The sequence below is a fragment of the Erythrolamprus reginae genome, chromosome 5, assembly GCF_031021105.1.
Source record: "Erythrolamprus reginae isolate rEryReg1 chromosome 5, rEryReg1.hap1, whole genome shotgun sequence".
NCBI lineage: Eukaryota > Metazoa > Chordata > Lepidosauria > Squamata > Dipsadidae > Erythrolamprus > Erythrolamprus reginae.
The window spans coordinates 114,971,144-114,991,480 of NC_091954.1; the positions used below are offsets into that span (position 1 = coordinate 114,971,144).

Sequence of the window (20,337 nt, forward strand, 5' to 3'; positions counted from 1 at the left end):
TTCCTTATCTTCCTTCCTTCCTTCTTTCTCTTCCTTCCTTCCTTCCTCATTCATAGAAACATAGAAGACTGACAGCCGAAAAAGACCTCATGGTCCATCTAGTCCACCCTTATACTATTCCCTGTATTTTATCTTAGGATGGATCTATGTTTATTCCAGACATGTTTACATTCAGTTCCTGTGGATTCTTCCTTCCTTCCTTCCTTCCTTCTTTCTTTCTCTTCCTTCCTTATTTCCTTCCTCCCTCCCTCCCTCCCTTCCTCCTTCCTTCCTTCCTTATCTTCCTTCCTTCCTTCTTTCTCTTCCTTCCTCATTCATAGAAACATAGAAGATTGACAGCTGAAAAAGACCTCATGGTCCATCTAGTCCGCCCTTATACTATTCCCTGTATTTTATCTTAGGATGGATCTATGTTTATCCGAGGCGTATTTAAATTCAGTTACTGTGGATTCTTCCTTCCTTCACTTTCTTTCTTTCCTTCCTTATTTCCTTCCTCCCTCCCTTCCTTCCTCATTCCTTCCTTGTTTCCTTATCTTCCTTCCTTCCTTCTTTCTTTCCTTCCTTCCTTCTTTCCTTCCTCCCTTCCTTTCTCATTCATAGAAACATAGAAGATTGACAGCCGAAAAAGACCTCATGGTCCATCTAGTCTGCCCTTATACTATTTCCTGTATTTTATCTTAGGATGGATCTGTTTTTATCCCAGGCATGTTTACATTCAGTTACTGTGGATTTACCAACCACGTCTGCTGGAAGTTTGTTCCAAGAATCTACTACTCTTTCAGTCAAATAATATTTTCTCATGTTGCTTTTTATCTTTCCCACAACTAACCTCAGATTCTTGTGTTCACTTTCCTATTAAAAACACTTCTCTCCTGAATCTTATTCCTTCCTTCTTTCTCTTCCTTCCTTCTCTTCTTTCCTTCCTTCCTTCTCTTTATTTCTTCCCTTCCTTCCTTATTCCTTCCTTCCTTCCTTCTTTCTCTTCCTTCCTTCTCTTCTTTCTTTCCTTCCTTCCTTCCTTCTTCCTTCCTTCTTTCTCTTCCTTCCTTCTCTTCTTTCCTTCCTTCCTTCTCTTTATTTCTTCCCTTCCTTCCTTATTCCTTCCTTCCTTCTCTTCTTTCCTCCCTTCCTTCCTCATTCATAGAAACATAGAAGATTGATGACAGAAAAAGACCTCATGGTCCATCTAGTCTGCCCTTATACTATTCCCTGTATTTTATCTTAGGATGGATACATGTTTTCTCAAGTTGCTTCTGATTTCCCCCCCAACTACTGGACGTACGACCAGTATCGGGTTCCTATTCAATATGGGCCACACTGCACACCAGTAGTAAAATGGGAGCTGCATGCGCAGCTTCGAGTGTCCGGCGTGCGCACGTCCCGGCAAAATTTTGCTTCTGCACATGCTCAGGAAGCAAAATTTTGCATGCAAGAGAAAGATTTTGGTGATTTTTTGGGGGGGGAATGCTAAAATCACTCTCATGTGCGCATCCCCTTGTGAGATTTTGCTTCCTGAGAATGCGCAGAAGCAAAATTTCACTGGGTAATGCGCACATGCACACTGGACACTCAAAGTTGCGCGCACAGCGTACCAGGAGGGACAGGAGTGGCAATCCCCACCCGCTCGTTTCCAGTTGCCTCTGGAAAAAGGATCTTGGGGACGACAACCATCACTTGGAAGACTGAGAATCTCCGTAGATATTCTCTGTTGTGTGTAAAAATTTCCTAAAGCTGATGCTATGCAACCGAACCACCACTGGGCGGCAGTGTTGTTCCCCATTTTGTATTTTCCTCTTTATGAACTCTCACAAAATTGGTCTGGACAACCTGCTAAGGTTTCCAACTGCATTAGGCGCTCCAAAGACTGAGGGCAAAAACAGAGGCCTTCAAACTGGCTGGAGAATTCTGGGAGTTGAAGTCCACAAGTCTTAAAGTCGCCAAGGTTGAGGATCCGTGACAAAGGTGGACATGCCTTTAATTTAAGCTCATCTTGTGCCATAAGGTCCCCAACATTTTGAGGCCCCTGGCTTGAGCCCGGTTGAAAATTAGACAGCCTGCTGTTGGCACGCTCGCAAAACAAACAAGCCAACAAAGATGGCTGCCGAGAGGAACAGGATGCCCCATTCACAGGTCCACTGCGGCCATGAGGCGAAATTTATTTGTTATTAATTTAATTTATATGCCACCCAACTCTTGAAGGACTCTGGGCGGCTAGATTGTCATTTAGAATCAAGCTTCTCGACCCCTGGCATCTTTATGAGGTGCGGACTTCAATTCCCAGAATTCCCCAGCTGCCAGGGGAATTCTGGGGGTTGTAGTCCATGCATTGTGACAGGTTAATTCTGGGAGTTAAAGTCCACAGTTCCTCTTAATAGTTGGTAAGCTTGAGAAAAACAGGACTCTGGGGAAGACAGGAGGCTGTGAATCTGGATCCTGAGGAGATTTTTCCCTCACAATCCCAACTTCGATCCTGAGGACGTTTTTTCTGATGCTCTTCCAACTTCTAACCTTCATTTACCTTCATTTACCTTCCCTCATTTTTCGCAGGGGATGTGTTAAAAGACCGCCCGTGAAAAACGAATTTCCGTGAAGTTGAGGAAAGATATTTTTTAATGTATTTAACGAATATTTGGACTTTTAAAACCCACCCTTTGCATTCAACAGTCATTCTATAATGTTTCTCAGCTGGAACAGGTTCTTTAATAGAATACAGTAGTATTGTAGAATAATTTTATGAAGTTTTAATGGATTTAAAATTTTCAATGGATTTAATAGATTTAAGCCCCCTTTGAAAACCCGTGAAATAGCAAAACCGCGAAAGATTACTGTAAATGCAATTTTTCTCTTGAAAATCCTGAGAAACCTTCATCACCTACACCTGCTGGCTACCTACAGCCACCTGCAAACCAAATGACCACATCTTCCAATGTTAATTCAGATTCACAGAGTTAGAAGGGACCTTGAAGTCCATCTAGTCCAACCCCCACTGCCACCCAAGCAGGAGACTATACACCAGTGATGGCGAACCTTTTTTTCCTCGGGTGTCAAAACAGCATGCAACTTTAGAGAAAAGAAGGGCGAGAATAGAATTGAATTCTTTATTGGCCAAGTGTGATTGGACACACAAGGAATTTGTCTTTGGTGCAGATACTTTCAGTGTAGAAAAAATAAACTATACGAGGGAGGACATGATAGCAATATTCCAGGATTTGAGGGGCTGCCACAAATAGGAGGGGGTCAACTTATTTTCCAAAGCATTAAAGGGCAAGACAAGAAACAATGGATGAAAACTCATCGAGAAGCAACCTGGAATTGAGGAGAAACTTCCTAACAGTGAGGACAATTAACCAGTGGAACTGCTTGCCACCAGAAGTTGTAAGTGCTCCATCATTGGAGATTTTCGAGAAAAGACTGGACAGCCACTCGTCCTTCGGGAGTTAGGCGGCACAGAAATACAATAAATGAAATAAAATGAAATTAATTTAATTTAAATTATTTAGCTGCTTCTCCTTGAGCTGGACTAGAAGACCTCCAAGATCTCTCCCAGCTCTATTCTGATTGAAATGCCAGTCCAAGTTGTTTTATTTGCCCGAGTATTTTTATGTTTGTGCACATGCTGGGCCTTATGTTCCATAAAGATAAAGGATAACTAGTTGGGGAAAAAATAGATGATAGCATGGCTCATTAACTTTTTTATGACGACTCAACCAAAGATTGCCTTTGATGGATTTATTGCCTTATATTAAAACTCAGAACTGCAACAGAAGAAAACATGATAGATATACACTGCTCAAAAAAATAAAAGGAACCCTCAAAGAACCCATCCTAGATCTGAATGAATGAAATATTCTCATTGAATACTTCGTTCTGTACAAAGTTGAATGTGCACAACAGCAGGTGAAATTGATGGTCAATCAGTGTTGCTCCCTAAGTGGACAGTTTGATTTCCCAGAAGTTTGATTTACTTGGAATTATATTGTGTTTTTTAAGTGTTCCCTTTATTTTTTTGAGCAGTATATTTATTGTACAATTTAAAAATACAGCAGTTACCAGCTAAGCCACGTTATTCTCATAGAAACCGAATTAAGCAATCGATAAAAAAGAACATTACTATCAAGTTCCACCTGGTCTATAACACCGTGAATTCTTTGGGTTGTGCTAATAAGATGCACAGGCAATCTTGGCTTACAACGTTTAATGAACATTTCAAGTTACGACAGCATGGAATAAAGGAATTTATGACCGATTTTCACATTTACGATTGTTGCAGCATTCTCGTGATCAAAATTCAGATGCTCAGAAACTGAATTTTTTTGACGATTTCGGTGTCCTGGGGTCACATAATCCCCTTTTGTGACATTCTGGCCAAGCAAAATCAATGGGGGAAGCCAGATTCATTTAACGACTTAGCGTTATTAATTTAATATCTACATGAAACCGCTGGGTGAGATCATCCAAGGGCATGGGGTGAGGTATCATCAATATGCGGATGATACCCAGTTGTACATCTCCACCCCATGTCCAGTCAGCGAAGCAGTGGAAGTGATGTGCCGGTGCCTGGAGGCTGTTGGGGTGTCAACAAACTCAAACTCAATCCAGACAAGACGGAGTGGCTGTGGGTGTTGCCTCCCAAGGACAATTCCATCTGTCTGTCCATTACCCTGGGGGGGGAACTACTGACCCCCTCAGAGAGGGTGCGCAACTTGGGCGTCCTCCTCGACCCACAGCTGACATTGGAACATCATCTTTCGGCTGTGGCGAGGAGGGCGTTTGCCCAGGTTCGCCTGGTGCACCAGTTGCGGCCCTATTTGGACAGGGAGTCATTGCTCACAGTCACTCATGCCCTTATCACCTCGAGGTTCGATTACTGCAACGCTCTCTACATGGGGCTACCTTTGAAAAGTGTTTGGAAACTTCAGATCGTGCAGAACGCAGCCGCGAGAGCTATCGTGGGGCTTCCTAGATTCGCCCACGTTTCTACAACACTCCGTGGCTTGCATTGGCTGCCGATCAGTTTCCGGTCACAATTCAAAGTGTTGGTTATGACCTTTAAAGCCCTACATGGCATTGGACCAGAATACCTCCGGAACCGCCTACTACCGCACGAATCCCAGCGGCCGATAAGGTCCCACAGAGTTGGCCTTCTCCGGGTCCCGTCGACTAAACAATGTCGTCTGGCGGGCCCCAGGGGAAGAGCCTTCTCTGTGGCAGCCCCGGCCCTCTGGAATCAACTCCCCCCGGAGATTAGAACTGCTCCCACCCTCCTCGTCTTCCGTAAACTACTTAAGACCCATCTATACCGCCAGACATGGGGGATTTGAGACACCTTTCCCCCAAGCTTATTATAATTTATGTTTGGTATGTATGTGCTGTTTGGTTTTTAATTGATAGGGTTTTTTAGTTTTTTCTTAATATTAGATTTGTGCCTGTACAATATTGTTTTATCGCTTGTTGTGAGCCGCCCCGAGTCTTCGGAGAGGGGCGGCATACAAATCTAATAAATTATTATTATTATTATTATTATTATTATTATTATTATTATTATTATTATTAACGTTGCAGTGACTCACGTAACAATTGTGGCAAAAAAAAATTCATGGAGCAACTGTCTCGCTTAGTAACAGATATTTTGGACTCATTGGAGGGTCGTACGTCAAGGATTACACCTGTGCTAGAGGCACATGAGTATTTATCCCAACACATTCAACAATGATACCTGCAGGATACGGTTGGGGAAAAAAGTCAAAATGGCAGCTGCAAGATGCAATCGTAGCTCCATCTTTTAAAAGAATTGTTGGTTGAATCCATTTTATTTTATCCATTTGTGTTTTTAGATTTTTATCCTGCTTTTATTACTCTGTAAGTAATGTCAGGTGTTGAACCGTTCCAAAACACGTCCCTCCTGCTTTCCCAACGATCCGGTGGGGTGGGTTGGACTGAGAGTGACTGATCCGAAGTTACTCAGCTGGTCTTCGTGCCAAAGATTGAACTAGAAATCTCAGTCTCCCAGTGATTGGCCCACAGTCACCCAAGCAGCTTTGAATGGTCACTACACAAATAGTTTTAAGTCACAAACTTTCGTTTGTTCGTTTGTTCCTTCCTACCTTCCTTCCTTCTTTAGAAACATGGAAGTCTGACGGCAGAAAAAGACCTCATGGTCCATCTAGTCTGCCCTTATAGTATTTCCTGTATTTTATCTTAGGATGGATCTATGTTTATCCCAGGCATGTTTAAATTCAGTTACTGTGGATTTACCAACCACGTCTGCTGGAAGTTTGTTCCAAGCATCTACTCCTCTTTCAGTAAAATAATATTTTCTCACGTGGCTTCTGATCTTTCCCCCAACTAACCTCAGATTGTGTCCCCTTGTTCTTGTGTTCACTTTCCTATTAAAAACACTTCCCTCCTGAACCTTATTTAACACTTTAACATGTTTAAATGTTTCGATCATGTCCCCCCTTTCCCTTCTGTCCTCCAGACTATACAGATTGAGTTCATGAAGTCTTTCCTGATACGTTTTATGCTTAAGACCTTCCACCATTCTTGTAGCCCGTCTTTGGACCCGTTCAATTTTGTCAATATCTTTTTGTAGGTGAGGTCTTCAGAACTGAACACAGTACTCCAAATGTGGTCTCACCAGCGCTCTATGCAGTGGGATCACAATCTCCCTCTTCCTGCTTGTTATGCTTCTAGCTATGCAGCCAAGCATCCTACTTGCTTTCCCTACCGCCTTTGTCTTTCCTTTCTTTCTCATTTTCCTTTCATTTCCTTTCCTTCCCTTTCCTTTCCCTTCCCATCGCTCCCCCTCCTTCCTCTTTCCTCCCCTCCCCTTCCCTTCTCCCTTTCCTTTCCCTTCCTTTTCACACTCCTGGTTTTGTTATACAATCTTGCTCACTGTCATTCCGTTGCCTGCTTTGTTCCATTTTAGAAACACTGCCATCTTCCCATTTCTCTAGGCAGATGTTTGCCCACAGAAACATTCACCTCCAGAAACACATGGAGGGACGTCTTGCACGATTGACCCCTGGCCAGATGTGCCAAAAAGAGGAAAGGGCCTAGCAGGTGCACCGCTGATGTGTTTAAACACTCAACTGTGACTCTCGGCTTCTGTCGACAAGCCAGTTGAAAGCCGCCACCCGTCTCCCAAAAACTTGTCTCCGTTACGCAGTTCGCCGCTTCTCCTCCAAACAAAACGCCCAGCTAGTCAGCCCCCTTCTGCGAAAACCTTTACACAATGGCATCTCCACGCAGAAGGGAATAATGGGAAACTGAGGCAAGCGTTTCTTGGAACGGTCCGTTCGCTCTCGATTTGCGGCCTCCGGGAATACCGAGCGTGCATGGGAGGAGGCCCGCGGATGAAGGCTTGCGCAGCGTTGAGAAGCTGGCACAGTCAGCGAGAAACGCTTTGGTGGCACAACAAGAAAGTTTATTTTCCCACCATCTCACCAGGAGAAAGAGATGGGAAAACAGGCTAACTTCAGCTAACTGCTAGGTGAAGTTCAGCAGTTCAAATCTCACCAACGGCTCCAGGTTGACTCAGCCTTCCATCCTTCCCAGGTGGGTCAAATGAGGATCCAGATTGTTGGGGGCAAGAGGCTGGTTCTGTAAACTGCTTAGAGAGGGCTGAAAAAGCACTAGGAAGCGGTATATAAGTCTATATGCTATTGCTATTCCTTCCTTCCTTCCTTCTTCCTTTTTAAAAAATAGTTTTTATTTAAATTCTTTAAAAACGTAACAAAAAATAGACAAACATACATGGCTCTAAGTAGCCAAACATACATTTACAAAATACAAAAAACAAAAGGAAAAAAACAAAACAAAAACAACAACAACAACAACCACATCACCATAACAAATAATCATCAATGTGTACTTTACATCATCATGTGAGGAGGGAAAATGTAATTGAATATTTCATATTCTGGTAAATACATCCAGTATCTTCCTTCTTTCTATCTGTCCTTCCTTTTTTTCCCCCTTCCTTCCTTCCTTCCCTCCTCTCTTCCTTCCTTCCTTCCTTCCTTTCTTCTTTCCTTCCTTCCTTCCCTCCTATCTTCCTTCCTTTCTTCTTTCCTTCTTTCCTTCCTTCCTTCCCTCCTATCTTCCTTCCTTCCTTTCTTCTTTCCTTCCTTCCTTCCCTCCTATCTTCCTTCCTTCCTTTCTTCTTCCCTTCCTTCCTTCCCTCCTATCTTCCTTCCTTCCTTCCTTTCTTCTTTCCTTCCCTCCTTCCTTCCTTCCCTCCTATCTTCCTTCCTTCCTTCTCTCCTATCTTCCTTCCTTTCTTCTTTCCTTCTTTCCTTCCTTCGTTCCCTCCTATCTTCCTTCCTTCCTTTCTTCTTTCCTTCCTTCCTTCCCTCCTATCTTCCTTCCCTCCTATCTTCCTTCCCTCCTATGTTCCTTCCTTCCTTCCTTCCATCCATCCATCCATCCATCCATCCATCCATCCATCCATCCATCCATCCGGCTCCAGACCCTCTATCCAGCCCAGCTTTGCGAAAAATGGGCCCATTGTTTGCAAAAATGGATGGAAGAGTGGGGCTTCTGGAGGCCCCAAAATGCCTGTATTCAGCGTATAAGACACACCAACATTTTCACCCCCTTTGGGGAGGGGGGGGAGGTACGTCTTATAGTCTAAAAAATACCGCAAGTGCTATTGCTGTACATCACTTGCCAAGTGTCTGAAATTTGACCACACGATCAAAATTGGGGCTGCTGCAACCTAAGTTCTAAGTGTGAGAAATCCGACTTAAATCCCATTATTTCTCCAGCGTCGCCGTGTTTTGAATGGTCACTAAGCAAACTGCTGTATTTCGAGGACTGCCCGCACCGTCATTATTGGTTCCTCTGCTTCTGTTTGCCCCGACTATTTTTTTCCCTTCTTGGATTTCAAACCAGGAAGGGATGTTTTTAACTCCTGACCTTCGAACGCCGTTAACCGCCGTCTTCAATGGATGGGATGCATCCCGGTAAGGAAATATTCCGCCCCAAGCAATGACGGATTATTAAATTATCTCCTGATTGCCTTTCCAGCTGGTGGACAGGAAGACAGAAATGAATCTCATTGGATCACAAAAAAACCCCCAAACAAACCAGAAAAGGGATTTTTTTAAAAATCTGGTAGATTCATTGAGCAGAGACTCCAGGCTGCTTATTAATACAGTGATACCTCTACCTAAGAACGCCTCTACTTACGAACTTTTCTAGATAAGAACCGGGTGTTCAAGATTTTTCTGCCTCTTCTCAAGAACCATTTTCCACTTACAAACCCAAGCCTCCGAAACTGTAACCGGAAAAGGCAGGGAGAAGCCTCCGTGGGGCCTCTCTAGGAATCTCCTAGGAGGGACGGAAAAGGCAGGAGAAGCCTCCGTGGGGCCTCTCTAGGAATCTCCTAGGAGGAAACTGTAACCGGAAAAGGCGGGGAGAAGATTCTGTGGGGCCTCTCTAGGAATCTCCTGGGAGGAGGGACGGAAAAGGCAGGAGAAGCCTCCATGGGGCCTCTCTAGGAATCTCCTGGGAGGAGGGCCGGAAAAGGCGGGAGAAGCCTCCATGGGGCCTCTCTAGGAATCTCCTGAGAGGAAACAGGGCCGGAAAAGGCGGGGAGAAGCCTCCGTGGGGCCTCTGTAGGAATCTCCTGGGAGGAAACAGGGCCGGAAAAGGCGGGGAGAAGCCTCCGGGGGCCTCTGTAGGAATCTCCTGGGAGGAAACAGGGCCAGAAAAGGCGGAGAGAAGCCTCCATGGGGTCAATCACAGGGAGAATGTGAGTTCTAGTCCCACCTTAGGCATTGAACCTAGTTGGGTGACTTCGGGTCAATCACTGGGAGAATGTGAGTTCTAGTCCCACCTGCGGCATGCAAGCTGGCTGGCTGGCTAACTTTGGGCCGATCCCTCTTTCGGTCTTGGCCCAACCCACCTCACAGGGTTGTTGTTGTTGGCAAAAAAGAGGAAGAGGACGATGCGCCGGGGACGCTCCCAGCCTTGAGTTACAGAACAAAGGTGTGGGAACTCATACACACACACACATACATAAATAAACCCCGCACGGCTCAGCCTGCGAGGAAGCTACTCCATCATCCCCACCCCGCCCCGAACCCCGATTCCTACCGAGAGAGCCAGATGGCCAAGGCATCTAATGAAGGCAGGCAGAGTGAGGGGCGCGCAGCATGGGGGTGAATGGGGTGCCTGCCCCCCCTTCCAATCGAGCGCGAAGCCCATTCCGATGCCTGCAAAGCTGTTGCACCTCCCCTCTCCCCCCCCCCGCCAGTAGCCGAGCTGCAGGAGCTGGAGATGAGTAATTATGTTCCACACTTATTAAATGTTCCCTTGCAGGCCAATTTAGCAGCTAATCTTTGTGAAACGCTTAGCGAGTCCCTCGGCAGCCGCCGGTTTTGCCAAGCGGAGCCAGAAACAGGCTATTAAATCGAGATTTGCTACAGCGGTTCTCACTGTCAGATCCTGAGAGCTGTTATTTGCATCTCCCTCCCCCTCCCTCCCTCTCTCTGTGTTTAGCTTACAATGAACAGCATTTACACACACACACACAAACACATACACGCAATGCCTTCTCTCCTGCAGGAAACAGAAGAAAGACCACAACTCTGCATATCTTAGAGCAGCGGTTCTCAACCTTTCTAATGCCGCGACCCCCTTAATACAGATCCTCATGTGGTGGTGGCCCCCAACCATAAGTCTAGCGCCAATTCTCCCAACAGAGCTTTAAGCTGATTGGCAGGAAGGTCAGAGGGACACTCCCACTGTAAACACCTGATTGGTCGGATTGTAAAAATATGTTCCGAGGCGCCAGAATAGAAGCTGTGAAACAGTCTTTTGACCCCCAAAGGGGTCCCGACCGCCAGGTTGAGAACCGCTGTCTTAGAGGGAGGTGTCACCTTCACAACACGCAAGGTCCCAGGAGATACAAGCAGTCCTTAACGTACGACAGGTTCAAAGTGGGTGGAAAAAGTTACGCAGGACCGTTTTTCAGACTTAAAACACCATCGCAGTGTCCCATGGCCATGCGATCGAAATTCGGGCATTTGGCAACCGACTCACACGTGTGGCGGTGATTCTCCCCCCCCCCCCCCAATTGCAAACTTCTGATGAGCAACTCCTGGGAGGAAACAGGGCCGGAAAAGGCAGGAAGAAGCCTCCGTGGGGCCTCTCTAGGAATCTCCTGGGAAGAAACAGGGCCTCCACCCTCGCTGTGGTTTCCCCAATCGCATGCATTATTTGCTTTTACACGGATTCCTATGGGAAAAATGGCTTCTTCTTACAAACTTTTCTACTTGAACGAATGAAGTTCGGAAGTAGAGGTACCACTGTATATACTATACTGCTCAAAAAAAAATTAAAGGGAACACTTGAACATCACAATATAACTCCAAGTAAATCAAACTTCTGTGAAATCAAACTGTCCACTTAGGAAGCAACACTGACAATCAATTTCACCTGCCGTTGTGCACATTCAGATCTAAGATGTGTTCTTGGAGCGTTCCCTTTATTTTTTTGATTTAGAAGTTGACTGTTCTTTTTTTTGTTCTCTTTTTCCAATTTTTTTTCTCATTCCTTTTTTCCTTTTTGCTCTGTTTGTATGTTTGTTTATATGTATCTATGTTGTGTTATGTGAGTATAAGTCGAATCAATGCTCTAAATGTATTTTTAATATTTGTATCCAATAAAAAATATTTAATTAAAAAAAAAGAAACATCTGCAAGAAAATCACCAAGTTCAGAGAGCACCAAGATTGAAAAAAAATGTGAAACCGTAGAAATGGTGGTAGACTTTCGGAGAAACCCTTCCACCCTTCCACCTCTCACAATACTAGACAACACAGTATCAACAGTAGAGACCTTCAAATTTCTAGGTTCTATCATATCTCAAGACCTAAAATGGTCACCTAACATCAAAAACATCATCAAAAAAGCACAACAAAGAATGTTCTTTCTGCGCCAGCTCAGGAAGCTCAAACTGCCCCAGGAGCTGCTGATCCAGTTCTACAGAGGAATCATTGAGTCTGTCATCTGCACCTCTATAACTGTCTGGTTTGGTGCTGCAACCCAACAGGACCGACACAGACTTCAGAGGAGAATCAGAACTGCAGAAAAAACAATTGCTGCCAATCTACCTTCCATTGAGGACCTGTAGACTGCACGAGTCAAAAAGAGGACGGGGAAAATATTTACTGACCCCTCACATCCTGGACACAAATTGTTTCAACTCCTACCCTCAAAACTCACTGCACACCAAGACAACTAGACACAAGAACAGTTTTTTTCCGAACGCCATCACTCTGCTAAACAAATAATTCCCTCAACACTGTCAGACTTTCTACTAAATCTGCACTTCTATTCTACTAGTTTTTCTCATCATTCCTATCACCCATTTCCTCCCATGTTGACTGTATGACTGTAACTTGTTCCTTATATCCTAAGATTTTTATTAATGTTGCTTCTTCATTGCTTATTTGATCCCTATGACAATCATTAAGTGTCGTACCACATGATTCTTGACAAATGTATATTTTATTTTATGTACGCTGAGAGCATATGCACCAAGACAAATTCCTTGTGTGTCCAATCACACTTGGCCAATAAAAAAAATTCTATTCTATTCTAAAAAAACCCACAAAATTTGGGGCCATTTTTGCCCCACTTACAGCAGGAACAGGTGACTCGGTGCCCTGCGGAAATTTAACCGGACAGCTTCCCAAACGGATGGTCTGAATCAGATGGACATCTGGAGTTCATTATTTTGAGGCAACGCTGCCCGAGCGAGCGCTCCTCTTCAAAAGCTATATATTTTTCAAGAGCAAAATATTGGAGAATCTCCAGCTCAGGGCTTTTTCCTAGAAAAAAGGATACTGGCCGAGGTAGGATTTGGGATGGATTCAACAAGTGAGGTTTGGCCGGAGACGCAACACCTCTCTCTCTCTTCCACAAAGCAGTTTTATGGCTGTAAATCTGGGCTTGTCGTCGCTCTAGGCAGAACACGAAGGCAACCCTGGTCCAGAATCAGTGCGTACGGGCCAGCCTCGACATATAACTAAGCGTTCATTGAGTGACCATTTGAAAGGGATTGACAATCGCTTTTTGCATAAACGTCGCAGCCTCTCCAAAGTCACGGGATCAAAATTCGGATGCTGAGCCACTGGCATGTACTTAGGACGGTTGAAGCGTCCTTCAGCTATCAGGTCAGAATATCTCCGGGACCACCTTCTGCCGCACGAATCCCAGCGACCAGTTAGGTCTCACAGAGTTGGCCTTCTCCGGGTCCCGTCAACTAAACAATGTCGTTTGGCGGGACCCAGGGGAAGAGCCTTCTCTGTGGCGGCCCCGACCCTTTGGAACCAACTCCCCCCAGATATCAGAGTTGCCCCCACCCTCCTTGCCTTTCGTAAGCTCCTTAAAACCCACCTCTGTCGTCAGGCATGGGGGAACTGAGATATTGCCTTCCCCCTGGGCTTATAAAATTTATGCATGGTATGTCAGTATGTATGATTGATTTCTTAAATTGGGTTTTTTTAAATTAACTTAAATATTAGATTTGTTTACAGTGTATTATTGTTGTTGTTAGCCACCCCGAGTCTACGGAGAGGGGCGGCATACAAATCTGATAAAATAAAAATAAATAAATAAATAAATAACTGCTAGCTGAAGTTTAGCAATTCAAATCTCACTACAGGCTCAAGGCTGACTCAGCCGTCCATCCTTGCAAGGGGGGGTCAAATGAGGACCCAGATTGTTGGGGGCAAATATGCTGATGCTGTAAACTGCTTAGAGAGGGCTGGAAAAGCACTGTGAAGCGGTATATAAGTCTAAATGCTCAACCGTGTTATTAATTTAACAACTGCAGGAATTCACTGAACCACTGTGGCAAGAAAGGTCATAAAATGAGGGGGAAATTTACCAATCTTGTCCAGCTTAACAACAGCAATTTCAGTCATTAGTCAAGACAACTTGTAGTTAAAAACTAATACGCTGGTGGGTCCTATCTGGTCAGCAAGTATTTTTCACCCTTAGCAACTTTAAAATGGGTGGACTTCAACTCCCAGAATTCCCAGCCAGAAGACGTGGAAATTCAACTCCCAGAATTCTCCAGGCAACAAACATGAACTTCAATTCCCAGAATTCCCAGGCAACAAAAATGGGGCGACCTTTGAAAAGTGTTCGGAAACTTCAGATCTTGCAGAATGCAGCTGCGAGAGCAATCATGGGCTTCCCCAAATATGCCCATGTTACACCAACACTCCGCAGTCTGCACTGGTTGCCGATCAGTTTCTGGTCACAATTCAAAATTTTGGTTATGACCTATAAAGCCCTTCATGGCACCGGACCGGAATATCTCCATGACCGCCTTCTGCCACACGAATCCCAGCGGCCGATTAGGTCCCACAGAGTTGGCCTTCTCCAGGTCCCATCGACTAAACAATGTCGTCTGGCAGGACCCAGGGGAAGAGCCTTCTCTGTAGCGGCTCCGACTCTCTGGAATCAACTCCCCCCAGAGATTGGGACTGCCCCCACCCTCCTTGCCTTTCGTAAACTCCTTAAAACCCACCTCTGTCATCAGGCTTGGGGGAACTGAGACATCTCCCCCCCTTCCCTATGTAATTTTGTGCATGATATGACTGCGTGTATGTATTCTAGCTATTGGGTTGTTTTTTTCTTTTTAGACTTTGTAATGTAAAACTGTTGTTTTAGATTTTAATTATTAGATTTGTTACCATGTATTGTTTTTATCACTGTTGTGATCTGCCCCGAGTCTACGGAGAGGGGCGGCATACAAATCTAATAAATAAAAATAAAAATAAAAATAATAAAAATAAAAATAAAAATAAAAATAAATAAAATAATAATAATAATAATAATAATAATAATAATAATAATAATAATAATAATAATGGACTTCAATTCCCAGAATTCCCCAGGCAGCATACATGGACTTCAACTCCCAGCATTCCCCAGCCATAAGGAATGTACCAACTCCCAGAATTCCTCCGGTGGCCAGGAAAATATCCACATCTCCCACCTCAAGTGAGAGGACAGGGGAAGGGTTGTCCAAAAAAAAAAATAATCATGAGGGAGGATTGCAAGCGTGTGAGGAAATTCCAACAACTCTCTGACCCTGACTATTTTTATTTTTTATTTTTTATTTTGACTTATGAAGTTGCTTGGATGAGTAACAAAATGTCTCAGATTAACAAACTTTGGTCCAGTTGCCATGATTTAACCTTTTTTTTTTAAAGATATTTTTGGCTGGATGGTTGAGTCTTCATCGACATATTGCAATACATTTTGGGGAGAAACCCCTACAGTTGGTTTGGCAAGAGTTGGTATTTTCCAAGGCCTCTCTGACTTTCTGCCCCATTTTTTTAATATAATTTTGACTGATCAAATGACTGAGATGAGTAATGAAATGTCTCAGATTAAACCAATGCTTCTCAACCGTGGCTGCTTTAAGACTAGTGGACTTCAACTCCCAGAATTCCCCAGTTGCTGGCTGGGGAATTCTGGGAGTTGAAGTCCACCAGGGCTGAAAGCAGCCAAGGTTGAGAAACACTGGATTAAACATCGATTCACATTATAGATACGTGTGATTAAAGCTCCACCCCTTTGTAGATGCGTCACAAAAGGGCGGAGCTTCCCTGGCATGGTTGTGGCAGCCATCTTGACTTTTTTGACCACTTTGCTTGTGGAACCCTGGCCACAACTCTTAGCATCATACACAGAAAATACACTCCTTTTAGAAAAGTCTGCAGTATATCTAGCTGTCAGAAGAGGAAAAACAAATTAAGAAACCATTCAAACAAGCTGAGATTATTTTGAGTAACTTTTTCATCATCATCATCATCACCATCATCATCATCATATTAGTATCACGCTTTTCCATTAAAACAGTGTTTTCCAACCTCAGCGATTTTAAGAGGTGCGGACTTCAACTCCCAGAATTCCCCAGCCCAGCATAGCTAACTAAGGAATTCTGGGAGTTGCAGTCCACCAATGCTGGTTGGGGAATTCTGGGAGTTCAAACTCCATTTTCTCTTAAAATTGGCTGCGCTAAAACAGTGCGCTAAAAATGCTTCGCAATAAAAGCAAAAAAGCAAAGCAGGTATAAAACAAACAAACAAAAAGCCTTCTCTGTGGCGGCCCCAGCCCTCTGGAACCAGCTCCACCCCGGAGATCAGAATTGCCCCCACCCTCCTTGCCTTTCGTAAGCTCCTCAAAACCCACCTCTGTCGTCAGGCTTGGGGGGACTGAACTACCCTTTTCCCCCTAGGCCTATACAATTTATGCATGGTATGTTTGTGTGTATGTTTGGTTTTAAGAAGGGTTTTTAAATTATTTTAAACATTAGATTTGTTACATGCTGTTTATTACTGTTGTTAGCCGCCCCGAGTCTACGGAGAGGGGCGGCATTCAAATCAAATCAAATCAAATCAGGTAGGTAGGTAGACATGGTATAATAAATGAATGAATGAATGAATGAATGGATGGATGGATGAATGAATGAATGAATGAATAAGATGCTAATCCTCTTTGTCGCTCTTCTCTGCACTCTTTCTAGAGTCTCAACATCCATTTTGCATTGTGGCGACCAAACCTGAATGCCGTATTCCAGGTGTGGCCTCACCAAGGCCTTATAAAGTGGTATTAACCCTTCATGCGACCTCGATTCTCTCCCTCTGTTGATGCAGCCTAGCTGAGCCTTACTTGTTGCTGTCCCGGTACTGATAGCTGTAGCACCCTTGTGGCATCCCAGTCTCCTTGTCCAAAGTAAATGAGAGTTTCATCTACAGGGGGAAGAGAAAGGGGGGGTGAGAAAAAAAGAGAGAGAATGAGAGAGAGAGGGGAAAAAACACATTTAGGCAACTTTGTCCAGGGCACCAGGAGCAAGCAACCGGGAACGGCCGATGGGAGCAACCAGCCACACCAAAACCTGACACGCAACCATCAAAGGCTGGAATATCAACCCACTTTCCAAACCTCAAGAAGGAATCAGATGGCCAGTAGGGAAAACGCTCGTTTTTTCCACTCTTTTTGTTAAGAGAAAGTGTTTGTGGTTCTTTTCAAATGGCAGGGGTCACGACTGTTCCCTGCCCTCCTACACACACTCTCTCTCTCTCTCTCTCTCTCTTTCTTTCTCTTTCTGTCTCTCTCTTTCTCTTTCTCTGTCTCTCTCTCCTTCTCTTTCTGTCTGTCTCTCTTTTTCTCTCTTTTTCTTTCTCTTTTCTTTTTCTTTCTGTTTCTCTCTTTCTTTGTCTCTCTCTTTCTCTTTCTGTCTCTGTCTCTTTCTCTGTCTCTCTCTTTTTCTTTCTCTTTCTGTCTCTCTCTTTCTCTCTCTTTCTCTTTGTCTCTCTCCTTCTCTTTCTCTCTTTTTCTCTTCTCTGTGGCAACCTCTGAGATACTGGAAGACTGATATCCTGTCTCCCCTGGTCCTTCTTTTTACCAGACTAGATAGGATAGGATTCACCCAATAGCTGGGTCTAGGACAACTTGCTGTGGTCAACATGCCATGGGCCAATTCAGTGCTGTATTAATAGTTTTATTTAGTTATTTTTATTATTGGTGACTGCCTTTTCATCAAAATTTATCTTTTGTTTCAGATTATTTTAATATTAATGGCCATGGTTCAGTTGAAATTAGAATAGAATAGAATAGAATTCTTTTATTGGCCAAGTTTGATTGCGCACACAAGGAATTTGTCTTTGGTGCATATGCTCTCAAGTGTACATAAAAGAAAAGGTACATTTGTCAAGAATCCTGCTATATAGAATGCTGGTGAGACCACATTTGGAATACGGTGTTCAGTTCTGGAAACCTCACCTACGGGTCCAAAGATGGGCTACAAGAATGGTGGAAGGTCTTAGGCATAAAACGTATCAGGAAAGACTTCATGAACTCAATCTGTATAGTCTGGAGGACAGAAGGAAAAGGGGGGACATGATCGAAACATTTAAATATATTAAAGGGTTAAATAAGGTCCTGGAGGGAAGTGTTTTTAATAGGAAAGTGAACACAAGGACAAGGGGACACAATCTGAAGTTAGTTGGGAGAAAGATCAAAAGCAACATGAGAAAATATTATTTGACTGAAAGAGTAGTAGATCCTTGGAACAAACTTCCAGCAGACGTGGTAGATGAATCCACAGTAACTGAATTTAAACATGCCTGGGATAAACATATATCCATCCTAAGATAAAATACAGAAAATAGTATAAGGGCAGACTAGATGGACCATGAGGTCTTTTTCTGCCGTCAGACTTCTATGTTTCTATGTTTCTAATCACATGGTACAACACTTAATGATTGTCATAGGAGTCAAATAAGCAATGAAGAAACAATCAATATTCATAAAAATCTTAGTATAGAAGCAACAAGTTACAAGTTTAATGCAACTTTTGTATTTGTTGAATTATCCCATGGCAGGTTGGCCATCGCCAGTTGTCCGTTGTCCCCGATAGCTGCAGGTAACCCATTCCAACAATGAAACAGAAAGAATGGGAATATATATATATATATATTTAAGGGAGGAGGAGGGGGAGGGCAGAGCAGAGCCAGCCCAGATTCAACAGCCCCGGGCAAGGGAAGGTTTTCCATGGTGAACACAATCTTTCCCCCACCATGGATCAGCCTGGACAATTCCAGACCGCACATCTGCATAATGAGGGATGATGCACTCTTCCCCACTTTGGTGTCAAAGTGTGTACATTGGCACCCTGGCTTGTAAGACGATGCTCTCCAGCATTCAAGGCTCCTTTCCTGGCTGGGGGACCTGCTCAAGGGACGGGAGAGCTAGGAGGTGACACGGTAGCGGCCATCGGGGATGGGAGAGGCCAAAGCGCACGGTTTCCAGGGAGGGAGGGAGGGAGATGGGAGTGGAAGGGAAGGGAAGGGGAGAAAGGAAATGGGAAAAGAACAAAGGAAGAGGGGAGGGAGGGGAGGGAGGGGAGGAGAAGGGGGGTCTGGAAGGGAAGAGGGAAAAAGAGGAAGAGTAGCAGAAGGAGGGGAGGAAACAAGGAAGGCAAGTAAGTTGGGGGAAAGATCAAAAGCAACGTGAGAAAATATTATTTTACTGAAAGAGTAGTAGATGCTTGGAACAAACTTCCAGCAGACGTGGTTGATAAATCCACGGTAACTGAATTTAAACATGTCTGGGATAAACATAGATCCATCCTAAGATTAAATTCAGAAAATAGTATAAGGGCAGACTAGATGGACCAGGAGGTCTTTTTCTGCTGTCAGACTTCTATGTTTCTATGTTTCTAAGAACAAGGAGGGGGAAGAAAAGACAGTTATCCAACATCTGCTTAAAAACTTCCACTGTTGGAGCATGCACAACTTCTGGTGGCATGCCGTTCCATGGATTAATTGTTCTCACTGTCAGGAAATTTCTCCTTATTTCTAAGTTGCTTCTCTCCTTGTTTAGTTTCCACCCATTGCTTCCTGTTCTACCCTCAGGTGCTTTGGAGAATAGGTTGTTTTAGATTCCATTTCCCTCTGCAACTCTTCCTAGAGTCTCAACATTTCTTTTTTTGGTATCATGGTGGCCAAAACCGGATGCAATATCCCAGGCCCGGGCTTCCCAACGCATTATAAAAACGGCAATGCCTTGATAAGATCATGCTTGGAAGGTTGCTTCGAGTTTGGCTGAAAAAGTTGAGAGGAGGCTGAACTGTTTGCCTGCGAGAAGAAGGAGGGGGCTTTAATTGAGTCAGTAGGGTGTTAATGAAACCACGGACCTGTCAAGCCCACCCACCAGGTACCTGAGACTGCCCTAACTTTCTTGGATCCTGGGAGGAGAGCTGACCTTTCATGGACACAAGATCCTGACAGGGGGATGGAGAGACAGAGAGAGACAGAGACAGCAATAGAGAGAGAGAGACAGAGAGGGAGGGAGGGAGGGAGAGACAGATAGAGAGAGAGCTATTGAAAGAGACAGCAACAGAGAGAGAAAGAGAGACTGAGAGGGAAAGAGACAGAGAGGGAGAGAGACAGACTGAGAGAGACAACGACAGAGAGAGAGGGAGGGAGGAAGAGGGAGAGAGACAGACACATACAGAGAGAGACAGACAGAAAGAGAGACAGAGAAAGACAGAGAGAGAAAGAGAAACAGAGAGAGAGGCAGAGAAAGACAGAGAGAGAAAGAGAGAAAGAGAAAGAGACACAGGCAGAAAGAGAGAGAGATAGAGAAGGAGAAAGAGAGACAAAGAGACATAAAAAGAGAGAAAGAGAGTGACAGAGAAAGACCGAGACAGAAAGAGAAAGAAAAAGAAAGAGACCGAGAAAAAGAGAAAGAAAAAGAGACCAAGATGGAGATGGAGAGAGAGAGAGAGAGAGAGAGAGAG

The 20,337-nt window shown here is 44.2% G+C and overlaps 1 protein-coding gene across 3 annotated transcripts in view; it reads right to left on the reverse strand.

The window, feature by feature from the left end:
• DIS3L2 (DIS3 like 3'-5' exoribonuclease 2) overlaps positions 1-20,337 on the reverse strand; it is a 184,581-nt gene that overhangs the window by 14,508 nt on the left and 149,736 nt on the right. For all 3 annotated transcript variants that reach the window (XR_011559263.1, XM_070753797.1, XM_070753799.1), the window contains exon 15: positions 16,704-16,783. Coding sequence is in view for 2 of the 3 variants with exons in the window: in XM_070753797.1 (XP_070609898.1) it covers positions 16,704-16,783 (80 nt within the window). In the remaining variant the exon portion in view is untranslated. The remainder of the gene's footprint in view (positions 1-16,703; positions 16,784-20,337) is intronic.